Source organism: Oncorhynchus keta, chromosome 35 (assembly GCF_023373465.1).
Source record: "Oncorhynchus keta strain PuntledgeMale-10-30-2019 chromosome 35, Oket_V2, whole genome shotgun sequence".
Classification (NCBI taxonomy): Eukaryota; Metazoa; Chordata; class Actinopteri; order Salmoniformes; family Salmonidae; genus Oncorhynchus; species Oncorhynchus keta.
In genome coordinates, this window is record NC_068455.1 from 28,492,485 (window position 1) to 28,518,863 (window position 26,379).

Consider the following 26,379-nt stretch of genomic DNA (forward strand, 5'->3'; position numbering starts at 1 on the left):
ACAGGGATGTCCTTCAAGCAAAAAGAGACAGATTGATTTCCAGCCCTACCCAATGTAAAGGGAGTAATCGATTGTTCTACTTTAACTTCGCTACCAGTCACCCATTTGTAATCATTAACACTAAGAGAGGGCATTAAAAGAATGAGAGCTGAGGAAGGATTGAAATAAAGAGGGAATAGGATGACTTTTGTATTGGTGAATTCAGCAGTTGTCCAAAACGAGCCCAGGGCATTGTACTACTAGGGTGTACTAATACTGGAAGTGCTAGCTACACACAACATTCCCATGAACGCTAAAGGGAACACTACTAAGCACATATCACCTCTGCTGTGGGCGTGGGAGGTGGGATGGGACATCTTCTCTTGACAGCAGGCCCTCTTTCACAACACTGAGGTGCTTAAAGGGGAAATCTGCAGTAGCTACATGCAGCGTTGGACTAATAAATTAATGTACCCATTGACTCTTAAAGAATAGAACTTATAAAATGCCTCATGAACTTAGTTCAACTCTCGTACCCCATTAGAACTCAAAACAAGATTGTTTTATGCCAATGTTTGTAAATAAAGTAAACGTAAACAAACACCGTATAATCTCAAAACATGGTTAAAACGTTAATTTTGATATCATGTTTATAGCTCGGTCTATGAATTTGAGACTGGTTACATTTTTCCAGACTCATCCCTCAGCTTTTTAATGAAACAGTGGCGGGGAGGACAGCCGATTGCTGCTTTAAACATTCAACCAACCCCTTTCTCCCGCTCCCATTCCTCCATTCCCTACCTCCGTTTGTCTGTCTATAATCTATTTTGTCTGCTCTATACGGAGTGCTGATTTATGTTTATTAAACTCCACAATACCATGGACAAGGCTGGACAGTACTCAATACCTGTGTATACAGTAGTAGAGGTGTGTTGCTGTGGTGTGTGTGTGTGTGTGGCAGGTTGGGGCACTTTACAGTATGTTTCATTGTGCTGGATGACACAGGAATGACCCTGGACTCTTTGCATAAGGCAAAGCAGACGATTCCACTGAAGCCCAGACTGGTTTGCATGAGGGCTTTTACTGTAGTGCATGCAAATGGAGGCGCTTCTTCTGTCAGGGCAAAATTCAGATTACCTGAGCCTAACCAATGTGCTTATTGCCAAATTATGTTTCCTATCCAAAATGACTGTGTATTGTAATTCTCAATCGGACTGTTCACCTTGCTTTGTGAAAAAATAAATAGTTGACCAATATGTATAAACCAAATACACTGCACTTTGGACTCCCTCTCTCTTTAAAAGAAGGGAGCCTAGTCTCAAAGATGTTAAAAAGCCTGAGGTATTTTACTGGGTCTGTCAGGAAGACAGGAGTGCTGTGGGCCTCCCTCAGCATGGCACGCTGCGCGCCCATAAACAGACAGGGCATGACATTAACTTCTTTAGCCATTTGTCTTTCAGACAAGGTGGACTGATATTTTTACTTGTCCGAAAACTCAAGTCACTTGTCCCTCTCTCAGAAATAGTCTTAGGGCAGGTAGCGTTCTTCTGGCATCCGCCAAAACCGGATTTGTCCACCGGACTGCCAGATGGTGAAGCGTGATTCATTACTTTAGAGAATGTGTTTCCACTGTACCAGAGTCCAATGGTGGCGAGCTTTATACCACTCCAGGCGACGCTTGGCATTGCGCATGGTGATCTTATGCTTGTGTGTGGCTGCTCGACCATGGAAACCTATTTCATGAAGCTCTCGACAAACAGTTATTGTGCTGATGTTGTTTCCAGAGGCAGATTGGAATGCAGTAGTGAGTGCTGGTCAACATAGGAGACGATTTTTACGTACTACATGCTTCAGCACTTGGCAATCCCATTCTGTGCGTTTGTGTGGCCTGCCACTTTGCAGCTGAGCCTTTGTCGCTTCGAGACGTTTCCACTTCACAATAACAGCACTTCCAGTTGACTGGGGCAGCTCGAGCAGGGCAGAAATTTGACGAACTGACTTGTTGGAAAGGTGGCGCGCACACACACACACAGTGTATTTTAGGACATCAAACATGACAATGACATTAATGCAAGCTAATAACTAAATAGTTAACTAGCGAGATCGTCAAAAACATTGTGTAGTTTGGCTATTATCTGCGCAAATCGCTCTCCCCCCATCTGGCAACGGCCCACTGGCACACACACACACAGGTGATGCACACACCATGACTTTTCCAGGGCTTCCATTGCTAAAATGAGCTATAACGGAGCAAATAACTCACTAACAATGAATATCAACAAATGTGCAAACGCGTCTCGCATTGATCTCAAAAACGCATTTCGCAAATGCATGATTGAAAGACCGCTTGTGCCGGTCAATGCAGGCCTACAATAATTAGACTCTGGTGCAAACTGCAGCAATTAGGAGAACAGTGACAAAAACATTGCATCCAGAGGACATTGATCCAATTCAGAACGAGTAAGCTAATTTGACAGTGTGACTTTTTTGTGAAAATTTTACTTGTCCATTTGGACAATTTACTTATACAACATTTTTTTTTTAATGCCAAGGGCAAGCCGACAAGCTTTAAAGTCGAGCCCTGCAGGGTCTCCTCCTCACCTGCTGGTCCAGCGGGGAAGTTCTTCAGGGAGGGTCTCTCCACCAGCGTGTAGGACTCCCCCACAACAAACACCTTGTAGAGCACCGCGTTGTGGTTGATGAAGCTCTGGATCACACATGGAGGCTTCACGCCCTTCAGGTCCTCCTCACTGAAAATGATGGCCATCTGTGGAGGGAGAAGAGGTCATCAATACATTTAGAATTTTATTTCAACCAATAACCTGCTCGCATACCATGCAATCCTTCCAACCAGTTTACGGCCTTGACTTGTTCAATGAGAGAAAGATGGCGCCGACAGATAGGGAAGCCGTGCTTCTAGCTCCTATGCAAATAACCTCTCACTCACAGGAAAATAATCTCTCACTCTACGTCAACAAAACGAGCTGATCGTGGACTTCAGGAAACAGCAGAGGGAGCCCCCCCCACTATCCACATCGACAGGACTGCAGTGGAGAATATGGAAAGCTTCAAGTTCCTCTGCATACACATCACTGACAAACTGAAATGGTCCACCCACACAGACACTGTGGTGAAGGCACAACAGCACCTCGTCAAGCTCAGGAGGCTGAGGAAATTTGGCTCGGCACCTCAAACTTTTACAGATGCACAATTGAGAGCATCCCGTCGGGCTGTATCACCGCCCGGTAGAGCAACTGCACCGGCCGCAACCACAGGGCTCCCCAGAGGGTGGTGCGGTCTGGCCTAGGCATCACCTGAGGCAAACTACCTGCCCCCCAGGACAACTACAGCACCCGATGTACAGGAAGGCCAAAAAAAATCATCAAGGACAAGAACCACTCGAGTCACTGCCTGTTCACCCCGCTATCATCCAGAAGGTGCATCAAAGCAGGGACTGAGACTGAAAAACAGCTTCTATCTCAAGGCCATCAGACTGTTAAATAGCCATCACTAGGCCACCCGGGTGGCGCAGTGGTTAAGGGCGCTATACTGCAGCGCCAGCTGTGCCACCAGAGATTCTGGGTTCGTGCCCAGGCTCTGTCATTAGGGAGGGCTTGGCCAGTAGGGATATCCTTGTCTCATCGCACACCAGCGACTCCTGTGGCGGGTCGGGCGCAGTGCACGCTAACCAAGTAAGCCAGGTGCACGGTGTTTCCTCCGACACATTGGTGCGGCTGGTTTCCGGGTTAGATGCGCGCTGTGTTTAGAAGCAGTGCGGCTTGGTTGGGTTGTGTATCAGAGAACACATGACTTTCAACCTTAGTCTCTCCCGAGCCCGTACGGGAGTTGTAGCGATGAGAAAAGATTGGTACTAACAATTGGATACCACGAAATTGGGGAGAAAGAAAATGGAACACTAGTCAATTTAATAATGTTTACATATTGTGCATTACTCATCTCATATACTGTATTCTATTATACTGTATTTTAGTCTATGGCGCTCAGATATTGCTCATATTTAGATACTTAATTTACATTCTTCTACTTTAGATTTATGTGTATTGTTGTGAAATTGTTAGATATTACTTGTTAGATATTATGGCACTGTTGGAGCTAGAAACACAAGCATTTCACTATAGCCACAATAACATCTGCTAACCATGTGTATGTGACCAATAAAATTTGATTTGATATATGAATGTTGACTGACAAACAAGCAGCTACTGATTTTGGCAGGGCTGCCAAGGTCAGAGAACTCTAGTATGTTGGATGATGTAGTTTGGTGCAGTGTTAAATGATTATCTAGTTAGACACTAATGGATTACCGGGATTTAGCTAACGATCGAGGGTGTGACTAATCTGTGACCCCAAGCGCTTCATGAACCTGGTAGCTCTTACCTCGTGGGAGTTGGTTCCATGGGCTACTCGTGTTTTGCAAACTGATAGACGGAGGAAGAGAAAGAAGAACAGGTTGAGAATGTTAGTGAAGAAACCACACTTCCCCAATGACCGTTGAGAAAAAACATGACCGTCACAAGATGACAACAGGTTATTTCCACACTGACCACAACTTTCAAAACCACCTCCATAAATAGATATCGGCAAACATGAATGGTGTGTAAATTGGCCATACAAGGTGGCTTAAAAGTAACTGAGGGTTTGAAAAAAAAAAAGTCTAAAAATAAACCTCTTAGATAGTTATAGTTCAACACTGAAGAGTAATCATGATTATAAATAATAAAGTAATTGTGGTGCAGCTTATAAGTGTGGATACTAAAACCAGGTTTGTTTATAGAGATTATATTTCACTTTTTTTAATATAGATTTTTTAAACAAAGCTAGGAGGAAGGACCATGTATAATATGGGTTGAGTCAGAGATTTGGATATAATGCCGGGATTCGTTGTCCCCAGATCGGAACGGCGGGCTGTCCAGTTTCCGCCTATTCCTCTCTTTGGATTGGTGGATACATCTCATTATTTTAATACTTCTTTGAATATTCGATGAGGGGTGTTGACGTCAACTGCCTGTATTAAAATGGAGAGAGATACTATGATACTAGCCTCATGTCATGAATACGCATAGTCAGAGACTACTCCGATATAAAGTGTTTTTTCTCAGTTGCCGTGATGTCACGTCCTACTTATATCAGACCCCTCGTAACAACCAAAGCATTACAAAACGTATATTTGAGGCAAATAAATCTCTACATTTTTGCTGACCAAATTCGACACTCATTGACCTCCATTCAAAAACTCCTCGCTTGGTGAGTGAAATAAACGGAAAACAATGTCACCTGCTGGAGAAGACAGATTTTTGTCCCAATTATGCATCTCGCGTCGCCTCTAACGCTCTGGTCGAGTGACAATTCTTCTATCAAATACAAAAGGGAGGGACTTACTAAAGGGGAATGTGAGTCCATGCTTCTCAATCTGCTCCAGCGTGTCTGGACCACACTCAGTGTTCAAAACCATGAATGGGGGAGAGCAGATCCTCTTATCTGGTGAGAGAAGGATCGAGAGAGGGAAGGAAGGAAAGGAGATGAGTAAGAGAGTCGGATGGAAAACACCATCTCAATATCAGTGAATCTGTTGAATGAAGAAAATCCTTAGGCATTTCATTCAGAAGTCGACTATAGACTTTCTTTGTTACAGCATGACTAACCAAGAAGACTTACACACACAGAAACTTGAAGCACATTGACTAATGTATTCTCTCAGAGATAGCTTGGTTTTTATCTGTGACCCTACTCAGACGGCCAAATCAATAACAAGAGAGCGACTTGTCATTGGAGCCATACATTACATACAGTTTATGTTGGAACATACACCAAAGCCAAATACATTTAAACTCAGTTTTTCACAATTCCTGACATTTAATCAGAGTAAAAATTCCCTGTCTTCGGTCAGTTAGGATCACCACTTTACTTTAAGAATGTCAAATGGCAGAATAATAGCAGAGAATTAATTTTTTCAGCTTTTATTTCTTTCATCACATTCCCAGTGGGTCAAGACTTTACATACACTCAATTAGCATTGCCTTTCAACTGTTTAACTTGGGTCAAACGTTTTGGGTAGCCTTCCACAAGCTTCCCACAATAAGTTGGGTGAATTTTGGCCCATTCCTCCTTACAGAGCTGGTGTAACTGAGTCAGGTTTGTAGGCCTCCTTACTCACACACACTTCAGTTCTGCCCACAAATGTTCTATAGGATTGATGTCAGGGCTTTGTGATGGCCACTCCAATACCTTGACTTTGTTGTCCTTAAGCCATTTTGCCACAACTTTGGAAGTATGCTTGGGGTCATTGTCCATTTGGAAGACCCATTTGTGACCAAGCTTTAACTTCCTGGCTGATCTCTTGAGATGTTGCTTCAATATATCCACATAGTTTTTCTCCCTTATGATGTTATCTATTTTGTGAAATGCACCAGTCCCTCCTGCAGCAAAGAACCCCCACAACATGATGCTCCTACCCCCATACTTCACGGTTGGGATGGTGTTCTTCGGCTCGCAAGCCTCCCCTTTGTTTCCAATCATCATTATGGCCAAACAGTTCTATTTTTGTTTAATCAGACCAGAGGACATTTCTCCAAAAAGGACAATCTTTGTCCCCATGTGCAGTTGCAAACCCTAGTCTGGCTTTTTTGTGGTGGTTTTGGAGCAGTGGCTTCTTCCTTGCTGAGCGGCCTTTCAGGTTATGTCGATATAGGACTCGTTTTACTGTGGATATAGATACTTTTGTAAATGTTTCTTTGCTGTTGTTCTAGGATTGAGTCGTGCTTTTCGCGCCAAAGTATGTTCATCTCTAGGAGACAGAACGTGTCTCCTTCCTGAGCGGTATGACGGCTGCGTGGTCCCATGGTGTTTATACTCGTGTACTATTGTTTGTACAGATGAATGTGGTACCTTCAGGCGTTTGCTCCCAAGGATGAACCAGACTTGTGGAAGTCTACAATTTATTTCCCTGAGGTCTTGGCTGATTAATTTGGATTTTCCCATGATGTCAAGCAAAGAGGCACTGAGTTTGAAGGTAAGCCTTGAAATACATCCACAAGTACACCTTCAATTGACTCAAATTATGTCAATTAGCCTATCAGAAGCTTCTAAAGCCATGACATAATTTTCTAGAATTTTCCAAGCTGTTTACAGGCACAGTCAACTTAGTGTATGTAAACTTCTGACCCACTGGACTTGTGATACAGTGAATTATAAGTGAAATAATCTGCCTGTCAACAACTGTTGGAAAAATTACTTGTCATGCACAAAGTAGATGCCCTAACCGACTTGCCAAAACTATAGTTTGTTTTAACAAAACATTTGTGGAGTGGTTGAAAAATAAGTTAATGACTCCAACCTAAGTGTATGTAAACTTCTGACTTCAACTGTACGTGGTTTGAGAAGTTAGCAGGGTCAATTTGGTCAACTGAGTTCAACTCGGAAAAGGCAGAACCACAAAAACAGCTCACCATTTGCCAGGCACATTTCTATGGTAATTTAGCAGACGGTCTTATCCAGAGCGACTTACAGGAAGGTGCTCCATCTAAAAGCCCAATTCACACTATAGCTTGATGAATTTGCAAGATAACAGTTCTTTCATATTGGCACAAATTAAATTGTGGAACCAACTCGCCCATAGATTGATGCTTCAGTAATGTCTCAATGAAGAGTTTGGAGTTCGACAAGCCACCTGCATGCATGTGCAGTTACAAGCCTGCTAGAGTTAGTGGCAGGCAGACGAGCAATATCCACGGATGAAGCCTGAGCTGGAATGTGACGCTAACTGAAGCTTTAGGAAACCCTGAGTAGATCTAACTTACATCGTAGTATACCTCTGATGACAGAGATAGAAGGTCATGCTATTTCCGACAAACACACACCATCTGTGTGCATGTCAGTACACCAACATCACTCCTTTCCTTTCATCCCTACAGCTGGATTAGAGAACAAACACCAAACACAGTCGCCACCTGAGGGAGGAGCAGAGGAGAGAAAGAGGAGCACAGTCTCTTGTTCAAATAAATAAACCAGGAAGCTGCCAACCCTGCTTGGTCTGGCCTGCTACACCCGGAGAACATACAACACAGACACCACTGCAACAGACAGACAAACAACAAAGACTACTAGACAGACAACATTATACACGCCCACAGTTCTTACAAAAGCAGACCGGTGTACATGCAGTGCATGTACAGTACAGATACACAGGATGGGTGTGTTTGTCAAACACAGACGCTAGCACTTCGGGGAATCAAATAAGAGCGTAATTCTCATCATGTTTACATCATGCCCTGACGCAATGGCTGTCTCACCATCTCCTGTGATAAGACTTGATGTAAGACGTTCTGACACCCCAGGAAACAACAGACAAACATCCTGCAACTACAGCACAGCAAACCTCCCCTAATTTTAAGCCTATATTTAAGTTATGGCGCTCTGCGGCCCATTTTCTGGCTATTGGAGATAAGGTGGCTCGTTTGAGATATTGCCACAAGAAATCAGTGTCCAGGCCAAACCAAACACTGGCATATTGGTGCAGATGACAAAAACTAGTGTTTGTGTTGCGTGGGCAATGTGATATCAATGCTTCTGGTGAGTTGTGCTGGGGACAGGAAAATCCCACAGGCCTGTAATACACTGGCTACAGTACCCTGCATGCTGCTGAGCTGTGGTCACAGAGAGACTACAGACACAGCTCAATGATCCCATCGTGGAAGTGTGGTGTGTACACTACACACAAAGACTTGTGCATTTGATAAGTCATGGAGTGAAAGTCCAGGCCATGAGCAGCTGACTCAGGAGGGGAGGAGTGACTGGAGGAAATAGGGGGGGGGTGTCACCAGGGCAACGTCTTTTGAGTGGCAGAGAGTCAAGCAACGGTTCTGCTTCCCGTTTTGCCTGCTCCGTTGTTGAATTATGAACCCAACAAATACAAGTTCAAATAAACACATACGGTTGCTTTCAGACTGATTTGATGGTTGCTAAACATAGAACAAGAAAAAAGGACCCTATCACAAACAAACACAATTGTTAATACAAGAGAATTGATTCTGCTCTGTGCTCCTTAACTTGTAGGTCTGTGGTGCTCCTGTTCTGTCCGTTGAAGACGTAGCAGCAGCCTATGAGTGGTGTGATGAAGAGCCGTGAAGGGTTTACCCATCACATCACCCCACTGAGCAGAGCTCCCCAAATTCACACTCACCGACTGTCACACCGCTGTTGTTATGGGAGAGGGGTAAGAATGTCAGACTAACGTCATTTAAAAACAACCCAAAGACCCAACAACACATATATGAATTGTGAGAATAAACTAAAATACATTGTAAATCCAAAAAGTCTTCCCATACCTTTGGATATCTCCTGTCCTGACTTGATCAAACAAAAAAGGCTAAAAGGCACAGTTGGAAGCTTTGGGCCTAGAGAGAGGAGGGGATATGACGATGCTAGTGATGGTGAGTCTTATGTTTTGGTGTCATGCTTGGGCCTGGCCGTTTGGCTCGGAGTGCAGGGGAGAAATCTCTTCCTCTGTCTAAACACTGTGTGCTCTCAGCAGACCCACTGGAGCCACAGAGGACGTTTACAGGACGTCAGTCTGACTCGGAGTAGCACGGCATACAGCACTGGCTGGCCTTGAACCATTCAGGAGGTGGGTATCCAGACTAGGACCGTACCAGACCCAATCCTACCATGAAAAAACCTCACCCACTTAAAATGGAGAAGTTCTCATTTTAAAGGATGGTCATCACTAGGATTTGATCCATAAGGGACAGAGCAGGACAGACTGAAGGTGGCCTGGCTGAGTGGACTGTTCATACCAGGCACTGGTGACGTCTTTCCATACAGGCAAGCAGCCACCAGTGAAACTGAGCCTCACATTTTCTTTGCAAAGGTTATCATCAGCATTACCAGAGGATTTTGAAGTAGGCCTATACCGATACAATTCCAGTATTGACAATAGATTGAAATCTAATGTTGCTATTCAGGGCTACATTCTAGTAACACAGCATTCTGGAACGTACCCCATGTTCAGAACCAGGAATCTAGAATGTTCCATATCCTGCTGTGAGGAGCTTCCGCTCCCAATTATACTGACTCATTATTCATCTCTAATCACAGACAATACATTCATCTTTGTCAGAGAACAAGCCCTGACTCGACGTCGTAGAGCATCTCCGCAAACGTTTGATTACCTTCATCAAATCAGACAGACCAGATCCATAACGGAACAGTGAACTGCTTTGAAGGCAGTCGTTGTGTAAACAAGGCAATCAATCATAGTCCTTTTTATTCAGCCCATGCTGCCTGTTCTGCGCTGGGTTTGGGGCCTGGATGTGTGCGGTCCTCCACAGTCACTCCTGGCTGTTTTTCTTTAATATGCTGTGCCTTTGTTTAAATATGGATTACCCGCATCAGCAGGACACTTGTTATTGTTGGTCGCATTTGAACCACGATAACTAAGTCGAGGATTTATGTGAACATTAAATACTCCCCACCATAATCCAGTTAAATACCTTGAGCCTAGTTCAGTTTGATTCCACAAAAACAATCTTAATTTAAGGGTGTCCCAGTTCCTTTCTTTTGAAGTGGAAAAGAAATACCAAGATGAAGAGCCCCAAGAATGAGATCCTTCACGTTGTACAGCCTGACAACTGTTGCCATCTTTACAAACACCAAGTGAAATATCAAGGCAGCAAAGCTGACTTCTAAACGGAAAAGATGGATTCCACCACCTAAAGTAAGCTGCTCTGTTTCACAAGAGAAACAAAACCGACGTAGACGATACTCTGGAAAGCTGATGAGCTGAACCACGAGTCATGTGGTGGTGGAAACCAGTGGGACCAGGAGAACTAACCCGTCCAGTTCGTTAGACAAACCCCTGCCTGCACAGACACTTTACAGAGCTGCCTACTGATCCCCACATTCTCCAAGTACAGTTAGGGAACGTTTTATATATATTTCCACATTATGAGGTTGGCATAATACTGTGAAATTGTGAAAATTATAATGCCCTTTAAGTGCAAGAGCTGATTGAAAAGGTCACCTGGAATTTCAGCTTGTTTTGGCGGGATGGAGTTTTAGCCTGCCTGGTGACATCAGGTGGTAAATTAGTTAACAGACCAATCAAAAAGAGTTCAAAACCTCTATGCCAAGAACAGCTAGTTTTTATTTCCCCCCTCTCCACTCAGACCACTCCCCAAATTCTTGCTTGAGAAATTACTTTTTGCTAAGGAGCCATTTTTAAGCGTAATACGGACACTTCACAGTAGGCCATGGATGTGCATTTCCATCATGCCCACTATGTCGTGTGTGTGTGTGTCATCATGCTCGCAGGCCAGTGGGTTATATCACTGTCAGGTCAGCGTGAGGTTTACTGATTTATATAACTACACGCCAGCCTCCACCCTCCATCCCCCCGTCTCCGCCCTCAGCCTTCCCGTCTCCACCAGCCTCTACACTCCGCCCCCCCAGCCTCCACACTCCGCCCCCAGCCTCCACACTCCGCCCCCAGCCTCCACACTCCGCCCCCCCAGCCTCCACACTCCGCCCCCCCAGCCTCCACACTCTCCATTTTCATCTCTGCCCAGTCCTTTCCTTCTGCCAGCCTCTCATCTCAGTATTTTAGTTATTCTCTAATAGATGCTTTGGCCCACACATTATGTATCAAGATCACCTGGAATTTCAGCTTGTTTTGGCGGGATGGAGTTTTGGCCTGCCTGGTGACATCAGGTGGTAAATTAGTTAATAGACCAATCAAAAAGAGAGTTCAATATGCCAAGAACAGCTAGTTTTTAATTTCCCCCTCTCCACTCAGACCACTCCCAAAATTCTTGCATGAGAAATTGCTCTTTGCTAAGAAGCCATTTCTGTTTCTTTTTGACCAATTATCGGGAGAGGCGAAGGTCGAATCATGCGTCCTCCGAAACAAGACCCGCCAAGCCGTGCTTCTTAAGATCCGTTCGCTTAACCCGTAAGCCAGCTGCACCAATGTGTCGGGAGGAAACACTGTTCAACTGGCGACCAAACTCAGCCTGTAGGCGCCCGGCCTGCCCCCTCCCCCTGATCCCTCCCCTAACCCGGACGAGGCTGGGCCAATTGTGCTCCGCCCTATGGGACTCCCGGTCACGGCCGGTAATGACAGTCTGAAGTGACGCCGCTACACGGCGATGCAGAGCCTTAGACCGCTGCGCCACTCGGGAGGCCCTCTTTTTGACCATTTTAACTAAAACACTTACATTGTTACCAGCTGCATTGGACCTTTATAATGTAGAAGCTTAAAAGCAAACACACACACCTCTACTGCTTCATCCTATTGAGCAATACTCTCAGCCAGCCCTCTGACCATGGCAGGCTCGCCACAGCCTCTGGTACTGGGGACTGGTTGCCTTGGCAGCCAGCACTGCACTGGGGCTCCATGGTCTCTGATAAGGAGGAGGAAGTGGTCGTGGCAGACTGTGCGCTTTGGACTTTCCCCTCTCTACGACACCCCTTCCCTCCATGTTCCCATTTCGCTTCCCACCAGCAACTGTTGATGACTACTGAAACTAGCCATTTTTTTTCTTGTCATGTCGTAATGTAGGACTGACAGTTTCCATTCCAACATCTGAGTTGAACCTTTTTCTAAGAGTATAAACAGCATCAGGAGTATTCAAAAGGTACACCACATCAGCTCAAATAGATCTAATCACTCAATAACAACAGGCTGCAAACAGATGCAAGCTAATTATCTTACAATGTCTAATGTGTAAACACCCCCTCACAAGTGAGCCAGTGGGACAGACAGAGGCTCTCAATTCAGACAGCTTACAAACTCTGTTACATAAACAATGTCTGTTTGTAGAAAAAAATGCAATTTTCAACATGTATTTTGTGGCGCTGACGCCACAAGCCCTGCACAACCACACACCAAAATGTGTCCTCAAATGGGCACAGGTGTCGACACACACGCTCGGTTTCTCCACCTGTGTGTGGTGCATGCAGTACGGCAGGGTCTGCATGTTGTAACGGCTGCAGGTTTATGTCCCATGCCATGTTCTCAGTTAATGAACAGCGGATGAGAAAGGTCTCCTGCTGATAATGTGCTGTCAGTCCACTGCTCTGCTCCAGTCTCTGGACCCTGACCAGAAAGGCTACACTGGGGTGCATATGGCTCCTGTGACAGGAAATCTAGGTGCTGCTGGACTGCCTTCTCTAACTAATGGAGCTTTAGTCCATCACTGGATACAATATACACTCTGGCAAAGGCAGGAGCCAGGTTCACAGAGGGGAGAGAGGAGGGATGATGCTGGCATTGTAGGAGGAATACAATTGTGTTACGCTCTTCCACTGCCTGCATAACACAACTGGTAGGATGCAGAAAATATTATTGAACTACGGGTTGACGCACGATCCAACACCACCACCTCCTAGACACATTCTCACAAACTAAACCACAAAGGTCTGTCATCACAAACAATCCTTGACAACAGATTACTGAGTCACACCTCTCTGGGATTTTCTGTAGTCTAGGACTGGCAGTGGGGATGATTTTGGGAGTTAAATCATACTCAGCCCATTTGTGATATACTGCCAGTGTTGCAGTGTGTGTGTGAGAGAGAGTGAGTGATGCTACCTTGCATACAGTCCTCTATCCGATGGATGAGCTGGTAGGACTTGCAGCGGTCCAACAGGGTTCTGATTGCTGGGAGGGGGTCCAGCACGATGGTCTCAGGGTGGGAATCAATGTAGTCCTGAAACACACAGCGGGGAGATGAGGGAGCACATACCACAGCTAATGTAGGTAGTCTGGACACACAGCGTAATACGGACACTTCACAGTAGGCCATGGATGTGTATTTCCATCATGCCCACTGTGTTGTGTGTGTGTGTGTCATCATGCTTGCAGGCCAGTGGGTTATATCACTGTCAGGTCAGCGTGAGTTTTACTGATTTATATAGCTACACGCCAGCCTCCACCCTCCTCTCCCAGTCTCCCCCTCCACTTCCGTCTCTACCCCCCACTTCCGTCTCCCCCTCCACACCCATTCTCCACTTCCGTCTCCCCCCTCCACACCCAATCTCCACTTCCGTCTCTACCCCCCCTCCACTTCTGTCTCTACCCTCTCAGTCTCTCCCCCCTCCGCTCCCAGTCTCCCCCTCCGCTCCCAGTCTCCACACTCTCCATTTTCATCCCAGTCCTTTCTGCCAGCTTCTCATCTCAGTCTTTTAGTTATTCTTTAACAGATGCTTTGGCCCACACATTATGCAAACTCAACACTCCCCACCACACAGTGAAATCTACATTTCTCATACATTAGGCTAAATTGCCTAACATAAAAATACATCCACACACAGGCACAAAAATGCCCGCCTACGTACACACATTTAGTCAGACAGACATTTTTCCTTGGGACTGAACATCCATCTGCAGAGAGACTATGACTCCTGCCAACGCTGATCAAAACATCCGTGCTGTTACATAAGACAAACGTGTTGCGGTCAAAAGCTAAAGCCAAACTAATCTTCCAGTGGTTTAGAAGAACTGACAACTCCTGTGTCCTCGGCCATCAATTTGCTGCTTTCTATCTCCTACAAATGTGTGAGAGAAAAGAGGGCGGGACAGAGTTGATTCCTTGATGGGAACTTGAGTTTCGGCAGTGTGTACTAGACATGTCTACCTATATACACAAAGAGAAATGGCAAACATATTTATTATGAATAACCTAATTCATTGGCCTACACTTGCTTTGGAGAAGGCCACTCAAGTCCAAGTGTTTCGTGGTGGTATTCACAATACACCAGCACTAGCAGTGGTTGTATGTTGTGCAATAGAAGGCTGTTATGGTATTTTCCCCTACAAGTCCTCTAAGGAAAAGAAGACTAATTTCATCCTTAATCCACAGGAAAATGTTGAGTGCTGTTTACAATGTAAAAACAAAGCCTTATACAGCTAGAAGACCTAGAAGTTATGGTCTAAAGAAAGTGTGCAAACTATCAGGCAATGTTTGCACAATGAAGTAAGTCCTCATTCCCCAAACTACAGGATAAAGTGACAGTTCTGATCATTAATGTGGTTTGTTTCCATGCAACTGAATGCTATGTTGTGTTATATGTGACATTCAGTGGCAGGGTCAAAGCTCAACTCTAATCTCCCTGAGAGTGGCGTTTCTGGTAGCAATACTAGCCCTTCACATGGCAGGATGGGAATATCCCACAGTCACCTGCGGCAACGACCTAGTAGTATCATTTCAAGAGGTGGAGTCACTGACTGGCTATACTGACGGGTACAATAGGTTTGAGAGAGGAGGGGGATGGTTGGATACTGCATCCAACACTTTTTCAAGCAATGCCAGATCAATTCACACAAGAACACAAAGACAACCATCACCACACACACCTGCATGACCCTCACCTTTCAAAACACCCATTCATTTCAAACTGTTACGGCAGCTACGTGAGACACACAAAATGAGAGTGTGCAACATTCACAGCACTGGCTGTTCCGGTGATATACGGAAATACATTACCACTTCCCCTTCTAATGAGCAAAACCACTTTAACGGCCAGACACGCTGTAGTGAAATCGATTTGTGGTGTTGTGGAATCATACAGTTGTGCTTCTCCCTTCCTTTTTACCCCCTCTCTATTTCTACCCCCCTCTCCCCGAGGCGCACCTGCACTCTCTGCACCAGCAGGACTGACTGTGTGTCATTCTGGTCGGCCTCCAGGATCAGGTCAGTCAGTTTGTGGATGATGACGTCCAGGGGACCCTGCTCCTCCAGGGGCTGGCTCAGGTCCAGCTGAGGACAGACACAAGGGAGACGTCAGGGGTTAGAGGTCAGCAAGGAAACAAACAAGGAAAGCTACTGTACCACCACTGCAGACATAACCCATCTTTATTTTGTATGCCTGACGTATATTTTTGGTAACACTCTTGGTAACCTATGTAGGATGATGCAGTAGAGATACAGGACTAGCTTGGCCTCAGACTGAACAGTTATATGATAGGTCTGGCTCCTGTGGGCAGTAGAGTACAGTAGGTCGATACTGGTGTTGTGGAGCCACTGGGAGAGTTATGTGGGTCAGCACACACACACACACACCACACACACACACACACACGAAGAGGAGACTGAATTGTGCCCCAAAGCCTCGCTTCTACTAGGGTACATGCTGTGCCCAAATCACAAGGAGCCTCTATTGTGATCTAAGCTGAATGGATCCACTGTAGTGTGAGGGAGGGTTCCAGTGTGTGTGCATGAGAGCGTATTCTGATTCTCTCCATCTCTGGGTTTGTGTGCTTTAGACCGTACCCATTTCTAAGTCCCTTTTATCAGCATGTCTGAGTCCGCATCATGTCTGTATGCAACTGGACGCGTGTGTGTGGCCTTCAGCTGGGTCATCGTCACCAGAGAGGCTATGCCTGAAGAAAAAGGGCCAATAATAGACCTATTTTGGACACACACATAATCAGCAGAAGAAAAAAAACTCAGACTAAGTCTGAGGCCTGGTTGCCCGATAGCAATGGAACTTAGGCTTATGAGTGTTTTAACAATGGATCGTTCCAACAAACGGCCCAAGATGCAACATGCATTTCCCAAAACACCACAGTGACAACGTTTGCAGGTGCATCATGGGAGCATGTGCCGATACTGATAGGTTCAAAAGAAAGGCAGCACTGCTACATTCAAATCTTACTTTAACATTAGAATTATTCCACAATACGGATGACAGATCAGCTCCTACAGATATCACCTACGGCTGCAAATATTGAGGAAGGCTTATTCTAATGCCTACCTAATAATAATGCACTAAATCATATTTGGCACATCATTGCGCACGTTAAACATTAAATATATCGGGACAATAATTAGACAGTAGCCGATAATTAGCCAATTAGAACTCAATGGATTGAGGTCTATGTACCCTATTGTCCCTTTTTCAGGACCCTGTCTTTCAAAGATAATTTGTAAAAAAATCAAAATAACTTCATAGATCTTCATTGTAAAGGGTTTAAACACTGTTTCCCATGCTTGTTCAATGAACCATAAACAATTAATGAACATGCACCAGTGGAACGGTCATTAAGACACTAACAGCTTACAGACGGTAGGTAATTAAGGTTACAGTTATGAAAACTTAGTAGAAAGGCCTCTTTAGTGTCCTTACTCTGAAAAACACCAAGAAGATGCCCAGGGTCCCTGATCATCTGCATGAACGTGCCTTAGGCATTCTGTAAGGAGGCATGAGGACTGTGGCCAGGGCAATAAATTGCAATGTCCGTACTGTGAGATGCCTAAGACAGCGCTACAGGGAGACCGGAAGGACAGCTGATCGTCCTCGCAGTGGCAGACCAGATGTAACAACACCTGCACAGGATCGGTACATCCGAACATCACACCTGCGGGACAGGTACAGGATGGCAACAGCCAGAGTTACACCAGGAACGCACAATCCCTCCATCAGTGCTCAGACTGTCCGCAATAGACTGAGAGGCGCTGGCCTGAGGGCTTGTAGGCCTATTGTAAGGCAGGTCCTCACCAGACATCACTGGCAATAACGTTGCCTATGGGCACAAACCCACCATCGCTGGACAAGACAGGACTGGCAGTCTTCACTGACAAGTCACAGTTTTGTCTCACCAAGGGTGATGGTCAGATTCGCATTTATCGTCCTAGAAATGAGCGTTACACCGAGGCCTGTACTCTGGAGCGGGATTAGGGTCCGTCATGGTCTGGGGCGGTGTGTCACAGTGTCATTGGACTGAGCTTGTTGTCATTGCAGGCAATCTCAACACTGTGCGTTGCAGGGAAGACATCCTCCTCCGTCATGCGGTGCCCTTCCTGCAGGCTCATCCTGACATGACCCTCCAGCGTGACAATGCCACCAGCCTTACTGCTCGTTCTGTGAGTGATTTCCTGCAAGACAGGAATGTCAATGTTCTGCCATGGCCAGCGAAGAGCCCGGATCTCAATCCCATTGAGCAAATCTGGGACCTGTTGGATCAGAGGGTGAGGGCTAAGGCCATTCTTCCCAGATATGTCCGGGAACTTGCAGGTGCCTTGGTGGAAGAGTGGGGTAACATCTCACAGCAAGTACTGGCAAATCTGGTGCAGTCCACAAGGAGATAGCTGCATTAAGTACTGCAGTGTGGTGGCCACACCAGACACTGATGGTTACTTTTGATTTTGACCCCCCCTCTTTGTTCAGGGACACATTATTCCATTTCTGTTAGTCACATGTCTGTGGAACTTGTTCAGTTTGCTGAGAATAAACGCAGTTGACAGTGAGAGGACATTTCTTTTTTTGCTGAGTTTGTAGTCTGAGGCAGTCAGTAGGTAACACATTTTAAGTACAACTTTAGTAACGATGGTTTTTGGAAACAGCTCAGCGATTTCATGACGCTCCAATAACAAGGTTATAATGATGAACTTAGCCTTACGGTGCTTTTGGGAAACCGGGCCCAAAGCTGTCTAATAGCAAGGAAGGATACAGCGAGGCTGAGCATGCTTTCTTTCCGATTATTAACGATAGGCATTTCGCAGACTCCAACATCAGTACTTGCTAACTGCAAAATATGCAAATAAATAGGCTTACATGGTATGGAATGACCTTTTCTGTTACACGTTATAAAACCTATTGGTACAGTAAAATGTGTGCTTTAGCCATTGGCCTTATACACACACCCAGAGGATATTTTCCCAGGTACCGAACTGGTCGAGCAGGTAGCCTCTAGCTCGATTCTGTACTAGACAAAAACATTGTCTGTCTTATGTTAAATATAAAGAGCACTTGGAAAGCATTGTGTGGCTTGACATTGTTATGAGCGTTAGGCCGTTAGCCATTGCTAGCACCAGTGATCCATGTCCCAGAGGGGCTTCAAAAGACATCAATTGCCATTTCTGTTATTGACTCTGATCTTCTTCAGTAACTGAAGATCAGAGTCAATAAAAGAAGTTTAGCTTGCAGCGCTAGTCTAAGCAGCTTCGAGAGGCCCCATTAGTTCACCAGAGTCCTTGGTATTCAGTATGGGAGCCAAATAGACACACCTTAACAGCACACAGTGGGTCAAAAACTAAACGTTCAGCCCAGAGAGATGAAAAGCTACGGAACATGGTCTGGCAGTGTAGGCCAGGCTGGTTAATCATTCTAGGAGAGGTGATGGATACATTACTTATTAGACTTTGTCCTGCTTTGGTAAAAAAAACATGTTTTTTTTTAAATATATTTTTTAAAATCTGTCCTACCTAGTTTACACGGCAGTCTGGGGCTGAAAGACTCAAAACACACAAGGACATAGGGGGATAAAGGCACTGTATATACTGTGCTGTGAAGACAACAAACATCACAGAGACAGGGCACACAATACTAAAGGCATAGTAGTCAGCAGAGGTGAAGAGGACACACTGGTCTCAGGGTTTGCCCTCCAGCGCACAGAGAGGATTTGGCTGTGCGCCACAGCTCCTAATCTCCTACTTCCACAAAAAAAAAAAAGAGGTCTTGTCTACAGCGTGGCCCCTCACACACACCAGCAGTGACATGGAAGTCGGTCCCATCCCACTATGCACGTCATGGATGGAGCACGACCTTGCTCTAGCACTCCCACAGAAGTCTTTGCGAAAGCCGCTGATGTTATGCTAAACACTAAAAACAGAAAATGGCAATTGACGTCTTTTGAAGCCCCTCTGGGACATGCAGAACTGGTGCTAGGCCATGCCTGTGACAGACATCACAGAAAATACCCACAGTCCTGCAGGGAGAACAGGTCAAGGGCAGAATGATTCCAGCTTTTATGCTCGTTCTACTGAGGGGCTTTGTGTTGTCACATTCCCCAGAGAAATGTTGTTTTCTGATCTACAGAATAGTGAGGATCTACAGCAGCCGTCTCTCTTCCAACCATATACACTGAACAAAAATGGTAAAGTGTTCGTCCCATATTTTATGAGCTGAAATAAAAAACATCTAATGAAAATGTTCCATACGCCTAAAAAGCTTCTCTAAAATTGGGGCACAGATTTGTTTACATCCTTGTTAGTGAGCATTTCCCCCTTGCCAAGATAATCCATACATGTGACAGGTGTGGTATATCAAGAAGCATGATCATTACACAGGTGCAACTTATGCTGTGGACAATAAAAGGACACTTTAAAATGTGCAGTTGACACACACACACACACACACACACACACACACACACACACACACACACACACACACACACGTCTCAAGTTGCAGGAGCGTGCAATTGGCATGCTGACTGCAGGAACGTCCACCAGAGCTGTTGCCGGATGTCCACCAGATCGTTATGATCATGCTGTTTAATCAGCTTGATGATATGCCACACCTGTCAGGTGGCTGGATTATCTTGGCAAAGGAGACCAAAGGAGGTAAACAAATGTGTACACAAAACCTGAAAGAGAAACTTTTTGTGCATAATGGAAAAATTCTGGGATCTTTTATTTCAGCTTATGAAACATGGGACCAACATTTTACATGTTGCATTGATATTTTTGTCCAGTATAGTGCCAGGTTCTTGCACCTCCCTGGAGCCATAGGGTAATTGGACTCATGTCTCAGCAGTGTCTCCCTCGCTCTCTCCTACCTCACAGATTGTGGAGGCACTCAACCAAGCCATCTTAATGACGGACCAAGTTTTGGTCGTCACTTCTTTTTGACTGTCCAAACTACTGGGGTCCAGTACTCATTTCTCACTGTAGGTTTGAGATCACTGAGAAGCTGAGCTGAACTCCAGGGTGGAGTGAAGACGACAGCTGCTGAGCCTGTGCTCCAGTGACTCTCCTAAAGCCTGAGAGAGACGGAGGAAGGACGCTACTGCTGAGCTGCTCTCTCTCATCTGAGGCTTCATTACTGAAGGCCTGCTGCTCCCAGCCCCCTCTCATGCCAACAAGTCTCACCCTCACCCAGGTCCACAGGAGAGGGCAGATGGCTGGGGTGATACAGTGCTAGAGGTCAAAACAGGTCAGAGATGAGCATCTCTGGCAGAGATCTAGATAAAGAGCATTTTTTCCCCCTCACCATGAGTGAAAAAATATAGGTCTCCTAAGATCATGCTACAGAGCGATGGGACTAGAGTGAGGAGAGGAACAGTAACATTTCTTCCCTAAAGGGATGGAATCCTGTTCATGTTTTGTGCTCATAAAATAGACAACAGCTGAATCCTTTCTAATTATACATTCAAACCACACCCAATGGGTGGGTTGAAGACACTAAAATCCCTCAGTCAGTCAGTATTCCCCATACACACAGGTATTGTTTAAATCACTGCAATAGGCATCCAACTGGTTACCTCAAGTATGCAGTCGATTAAACTTGAGTCCCTGAACTAAGCTGTAAAATGAAATCCAAAAGATCTCTCATTAAATGTTGGATTCCTCTGACAAGTAGCTACTCCGAATAGACTAGAGGAATATCAGCCACATAATGCTTTACGGAGTGAGTCTTATCAATCTCGGTGGGCTACAATTAAAATGATATACAACTACTATTGGGAGAGCTACAAAGCTCTCAGCGGGAGAGCTACAATAACAACCAGGAAATTAACTTGAAATTCCCTAGCACTAAGCGCATGATAAACATTTTACAACATTTTTCCTGGGAAGCAACGTTGTCCATTTCCTTGCCCGGTTCCATTTGCTAGCAGAGAACATTGGCTTCCCCTAAGTCTGGTGGGTTAATATGATCAGCTCCGAAACATACAGACTAATGCACGGAGCCTTGGGAGACGGCTGCTTTCTCATGAGCTCAGGGCAAACGGGTCAATATTAATGAGGTTGTGGAAATCACTTAGAGAATGATTAGCATGAATGGAGGGCAGAGGAGGACAAGAGGGAGAGAGTAAGAAAGGACAGATTGTGGATATATGAATGAAAAGGATGAAGATAGAGGAACCTTACGCTTCCTCCTCAGACTTTTTCCCCCTCAGAGAAATCCTGAAGTTTTTCCCACACTAGAAATGGAAATATGAAATGAGCTCCCTAAGGGCCGACCGATTTAGGTCTGTTCACAGAGCATGTCGTCACAATCGCTGCCATGCCCTCCAGATGTCCTGAATCTCTGCCATTGACATTACTGACTGACTTTCAAAACAGGGACATAAATGTTGCTTTATTGCAAGCTCTGCTCCAATAAACGAGTGATATTACAATTAGTGGGCCTATGGAGGAAACTGGCTGTCATGGCCCCAGGAAGGTTCTCAGCAGGAAAGGTTCAAACTCCGTTGCTTAAAATAGAACAACATTCTCTAGTAATTTTTTTGTCAGCCTTTAAATCAGTGAGTCCCATGAATGAGGTATTATTCCCAGAAAAACTGAAAATGTAAAAGTTACCCAAACACTGCATCAAAAGGGAACGATAAAGTGCTGTTCACAGGAAAATGAACTGTGCAGATGTTTATGCAAGGCAAAATGGAGTATAGCATATGATTATTTTGGTTGCCATTATTGATGTTAACCACCAGTCTACTAGAAAAGACTTGGCTGTTATAAACAGGGTCAGCAATAGGGTCAGCTTGATGGTGTGTGTGTGTAGTGGAGTGAGTTTAACCTTGATCAGACCACCTCTTCCTCAGATTCACCACAGCCAGACAGGAGCAACAACACAGATAAGAGCTGTCCTTGTACAGTAACTGTATAAAAAGGAGTTTTGAAGGCAACATCCCAATTCAAAACAAACAGGCCTATCGGGACCAGACTGGCTCACTATATTGTGACTGATTCCACCCATTATCATCTAGGGATTTTACAGACTTCTCCAGAAAGCACACAGACCTGCAAGATGACATTGTCATGTTTCTCTAGCTGTGCAACATTTAATTTGAAATGGTTGTCATCTCATCCAACTGCCCCAATATGTTTGCAAATATCAGGATCAGAAGTCGGTATTAAAAACAGCACTTTAACACAAAACAGAATGTAGCTAAATATATGTGAAATGCATTCATCCTGTAAACAATGTGAAAACACTGTTTGGTATACTCTTTATGACCCTGTGCACCCCACTCCCTCCCAATACAGCATCTCTCCATTGTTATAATAAAGGATGACAGCTTTATACATGGACTAGCATAACAATGCCAGAGCATGATAATGGCTGCCATTGTCTCCCGTGTGGCGGCCGTGCCACAGGAGCCACTGACTGGCACAGGGCTCGTCTTTCTGGCAGCTCGCACCCTCACCGACTCAAAAACAAAACCTGCAGGTGTCGGTCTGCACTGCGCAGCAAGAGCTGGGCCATATGGACAAACAACTGCCTGAACTGATGCAATATCGATAAATAGAACAATAACTTTATAAACAATGTTAACCATGTTTAAAAAAATATATATATACATTTACATTTAAGTCATTTAGCAGACGCTCATATACACATTATAATTTAACTCCAAGACTCATAAGAGTCTAAGCCCTGTCTAAGACGGGGATTCTAACTAAGCTATTGGGAGCTGTTTTAAGAAGGTAATACCAATGATTATTTTGCTATTCGATTTTGAATTCTAACATGCTGACTACACAGGGCCCGGGATCAGGACAAGCAAGTGGAAATATCAAATCAAACTCTGATCCAACTATATTAATTTGGGGTCAGGTCGAAACGCATGAAACATTCATGGACATTCAGCTAGCTAGCTTGCTAGCTAATTTGTCGTGGGATATAAACATTGGGTTGTTATTTTACCTTACAACGCACAAGGTTATTTTTTTCAGGGATCTTTGTAGAATTTTTACCCATTGGGTAACACAAAATCGTGTGTTCTCTACTTCGACAATTAATCCACAGATAAAAGGGGGGAAATTTAGAACATTTCTAGTAATCTCTCCTTCAGTCGTCTTCTGTGGACATTATGTGGCAGTTGGCAACTAACCAAGGTGCATTAATCACCACCTGAACTGGCGTGTGGACTTCAGCTCAGTTTTCAGAATCACCCAAGTGGGTATATGCTCCTAAAAGCCAATGAAGAGATGGGAGAGGCGGAACTTACAGCGCATCAAGCGACAAAAATAGAACCTATTTCATATAGGTCCTAAGTCCTATGTTAAGGCCTGGCTATGCAGACGCTGCAGACACAGACGAGCAGTTTGGATCAAATTATCGAACTACATGTTTGTGTAAATTAATTTTGTAACGCGAGCGGTGTGGCCAGCATGTTAGACCCCTTGAAGTATTTAAACAAATACATACACATTTTCTGTATGAAAAATTATTTTGGGGCCTTACTGCCATTATCCCATACAAACGCAATGAATAACAGATTCACTACACTGAACACTACACTGAACAACAGTTTCACCCCCCCAAAAAAAAAAAAAAAATCTAAAGGAAGTTTGTTCTGAAGTGTCTGTCCTATATCTGAGAGATATACAGTACCAGTCAAAGGTTTGGACACAACTACTCACCTACCTGGCCTCCAATCACCCCACCTCATCCCAATTGAGATGGTTTGGGATGAGTTGGAATGAAGAGTGAAGGCAGAGCAGCCAACAAGTGCACTGTTGGAAAATAATTCCAGGTGAAGCTTGTTGAGAGAATGCCAAGAGTCTGCAAAACTGTCAAGGCAAAGGGCGGCTACTTTGAAAAATCTCTAAAATATATTTAGATTTGTTTAACATTTTTTTCAGTTACTACATAATGTGTTATTTCATAGTTTTGATGTCTTCACTATTATTCTACAATGGAGAAAACAGTAAAAATAAAGAAAAACGATGGAATGAGTAGGTGTCCAAACTTTTGACTGGTATTTGTATGCATGCATTTAACCTCAACTTTTTGGCACTAAAAAGTGTCCATACAGTGGGGCAAAAAAGTATTTAGTCAGCCAACAATTGTGCAAGTTCTCCCACTTAAAAAGATGAGGCCTGTAATTGTCATCATAGGTACACTTCAACTATGACAGACAAAATGAGAAAACAAAATCCAGAAAATCCCATTGTAGGATTTTTAATGAATTTATTTGCAAATTATGGTGGAAAAATAAGTATTTGGTCACCTACAAACAAGCAAGATTCCTGGCTCTCACAGACCTGTAACAGCTTCTTTAAGAGGCTCCTCTGTCCTCCACTCGTTACCTTTATTAATGGCACCTGTTTGAACTTGTTATTAGTATAAAAGACACCTGTCCACAACCTCAAACAGTCACACTCCAAACTCCACTATGGCCAAGACCAAAGAGCTGTCAAAGGACACCAGAAACAAAATTGTAGACCTGCACCAGGCTGGGAAGACTGAATCTGCAATAGGTAAGCAGCTTGGTTGGAAGAAATCAACTGTGGGAGCAATTATTAGGAAATGGAAGACATACAAGACCACTGATAATCTCCCTCGATCTGGGGCTCCACGCAAGATCTCACCCAGTGGGGTCAAAATGATCACAAGAACGGTGAGCAAAAATCCCAGAACCACACGGGAGGACCTAGTGAATGACCTGCAGAGAGCTGGGACCAAAGTAACAAAGCCTAACACCAGTAACACACTACGCCGCCAGGGACTCAAATCCTGCAGTGCCAGACGTGTCTCCCTGCTTAAGCCAGTACACGCCCAGGCCCGTCTGAAGTTTGGAGGGAGTTGAAAGTCCATGTTGCCCAGCAACAGCCCCAAACATCACTGCTCTAGAGGAGATCTGCATGGAGGAATGGGCCAAAATACCAGCAACAGTGTGTGAAAACCTTGTGAAGACTTACAGAAAACATTTGACCTCTGCCATTGCCAACAAAGGGTATATAACAAAGTATTGAGATACACTTTTGTTATTGACCAAATACTTATTTTCCACCATAATTTGCAAATAAATTAATTATAAATCCTACAAATGTGATTTTCTGGATTTTTCTTTCTCATTTTGTCTGTCATAGTTTAAGTGTACCTATGATAAAAATGACAGGCCTCATCTTTTTAAGTGGGAAAACTTGCAATTGGTGGCTGACTAAATACTTTTTTGCACCACTGTATATACTTCCATTTGTTTTTTCAATTGGTACCGAGGGACCTTAAGATGAGTCGTGAGGCATGTGGGGTGTTCTAGGGCAAAACAGAACTGACATGTCCATGTTCGTGAGAGAGTCTCACCTTTCCAGAGGGGTCATATTAGTGTGCAGCCCAAACTGTTTGGAAGTTACAGACAGAAGTTGGTAGATTGGCTGAACCAACTTCAGACGAGTCCCAAGACGCTTGTGGGGGTCATAAAGCAAAATGGAGAACACGATCGTGTTGGTCTCATCTTTCCATAGAGTTCATAATAGTTTGATAGTTTGTAGGCCAAACCCTTCGGATGCTACAGACAATTTTGTGAGAAGACAAATACCGCTCTAGCTCTGTCACTTTTTATCGCAGAAGCACAACATAGGCGGATGCAGTGTATTGAGAAGCATCCAATGCGAAAAGACAGATCTCTAGCTTAAAACGAACAGATTTTTA

At 44.5% G+C, this 26,379-nt stretch overlaps 1 protein-coding gene across 4 annotated transcripts in view; it reads right to left on the bottom strand.

Moving 5' to 3' along the window:
- LOC118368256 (inositol-tetrakisphosphate 1-kinase-like) overlaps positions 1-26,379 on the bottom strand; it is a 51,878-nt gene that overhangs the window by 7,760 nt on the left and 17,739 nt on the right. For all 4 annotated transcript variants that reach the window (XM_035752222.2, XM_035752221.2, XM_035752220.2 and 1 more), the window contains 5 exons: positions 15,627-15,752; positions 13,586-13,703; positions 5,380-5,478; positions 4,378-4,418; positions 2,581-2,746 (listed from right to left, as the gene is read on the bottom strand). In XM_035752222.2, the coding sequence (XP_035608115.1) occupies positions 2,581-2,746; positions 4,378-4,418; positions 5,380-5,478; positions 13,586-13,703; positions 15,627-15,752 (550 nt within the window). The remainder of the gene's footprint in view (positions 1-2,580; positions 2,747-4,377; positions 4,419-5,379; positions 5,479-13,585; positions 13,704-15,626; positions 15,753-26,379) is intronic.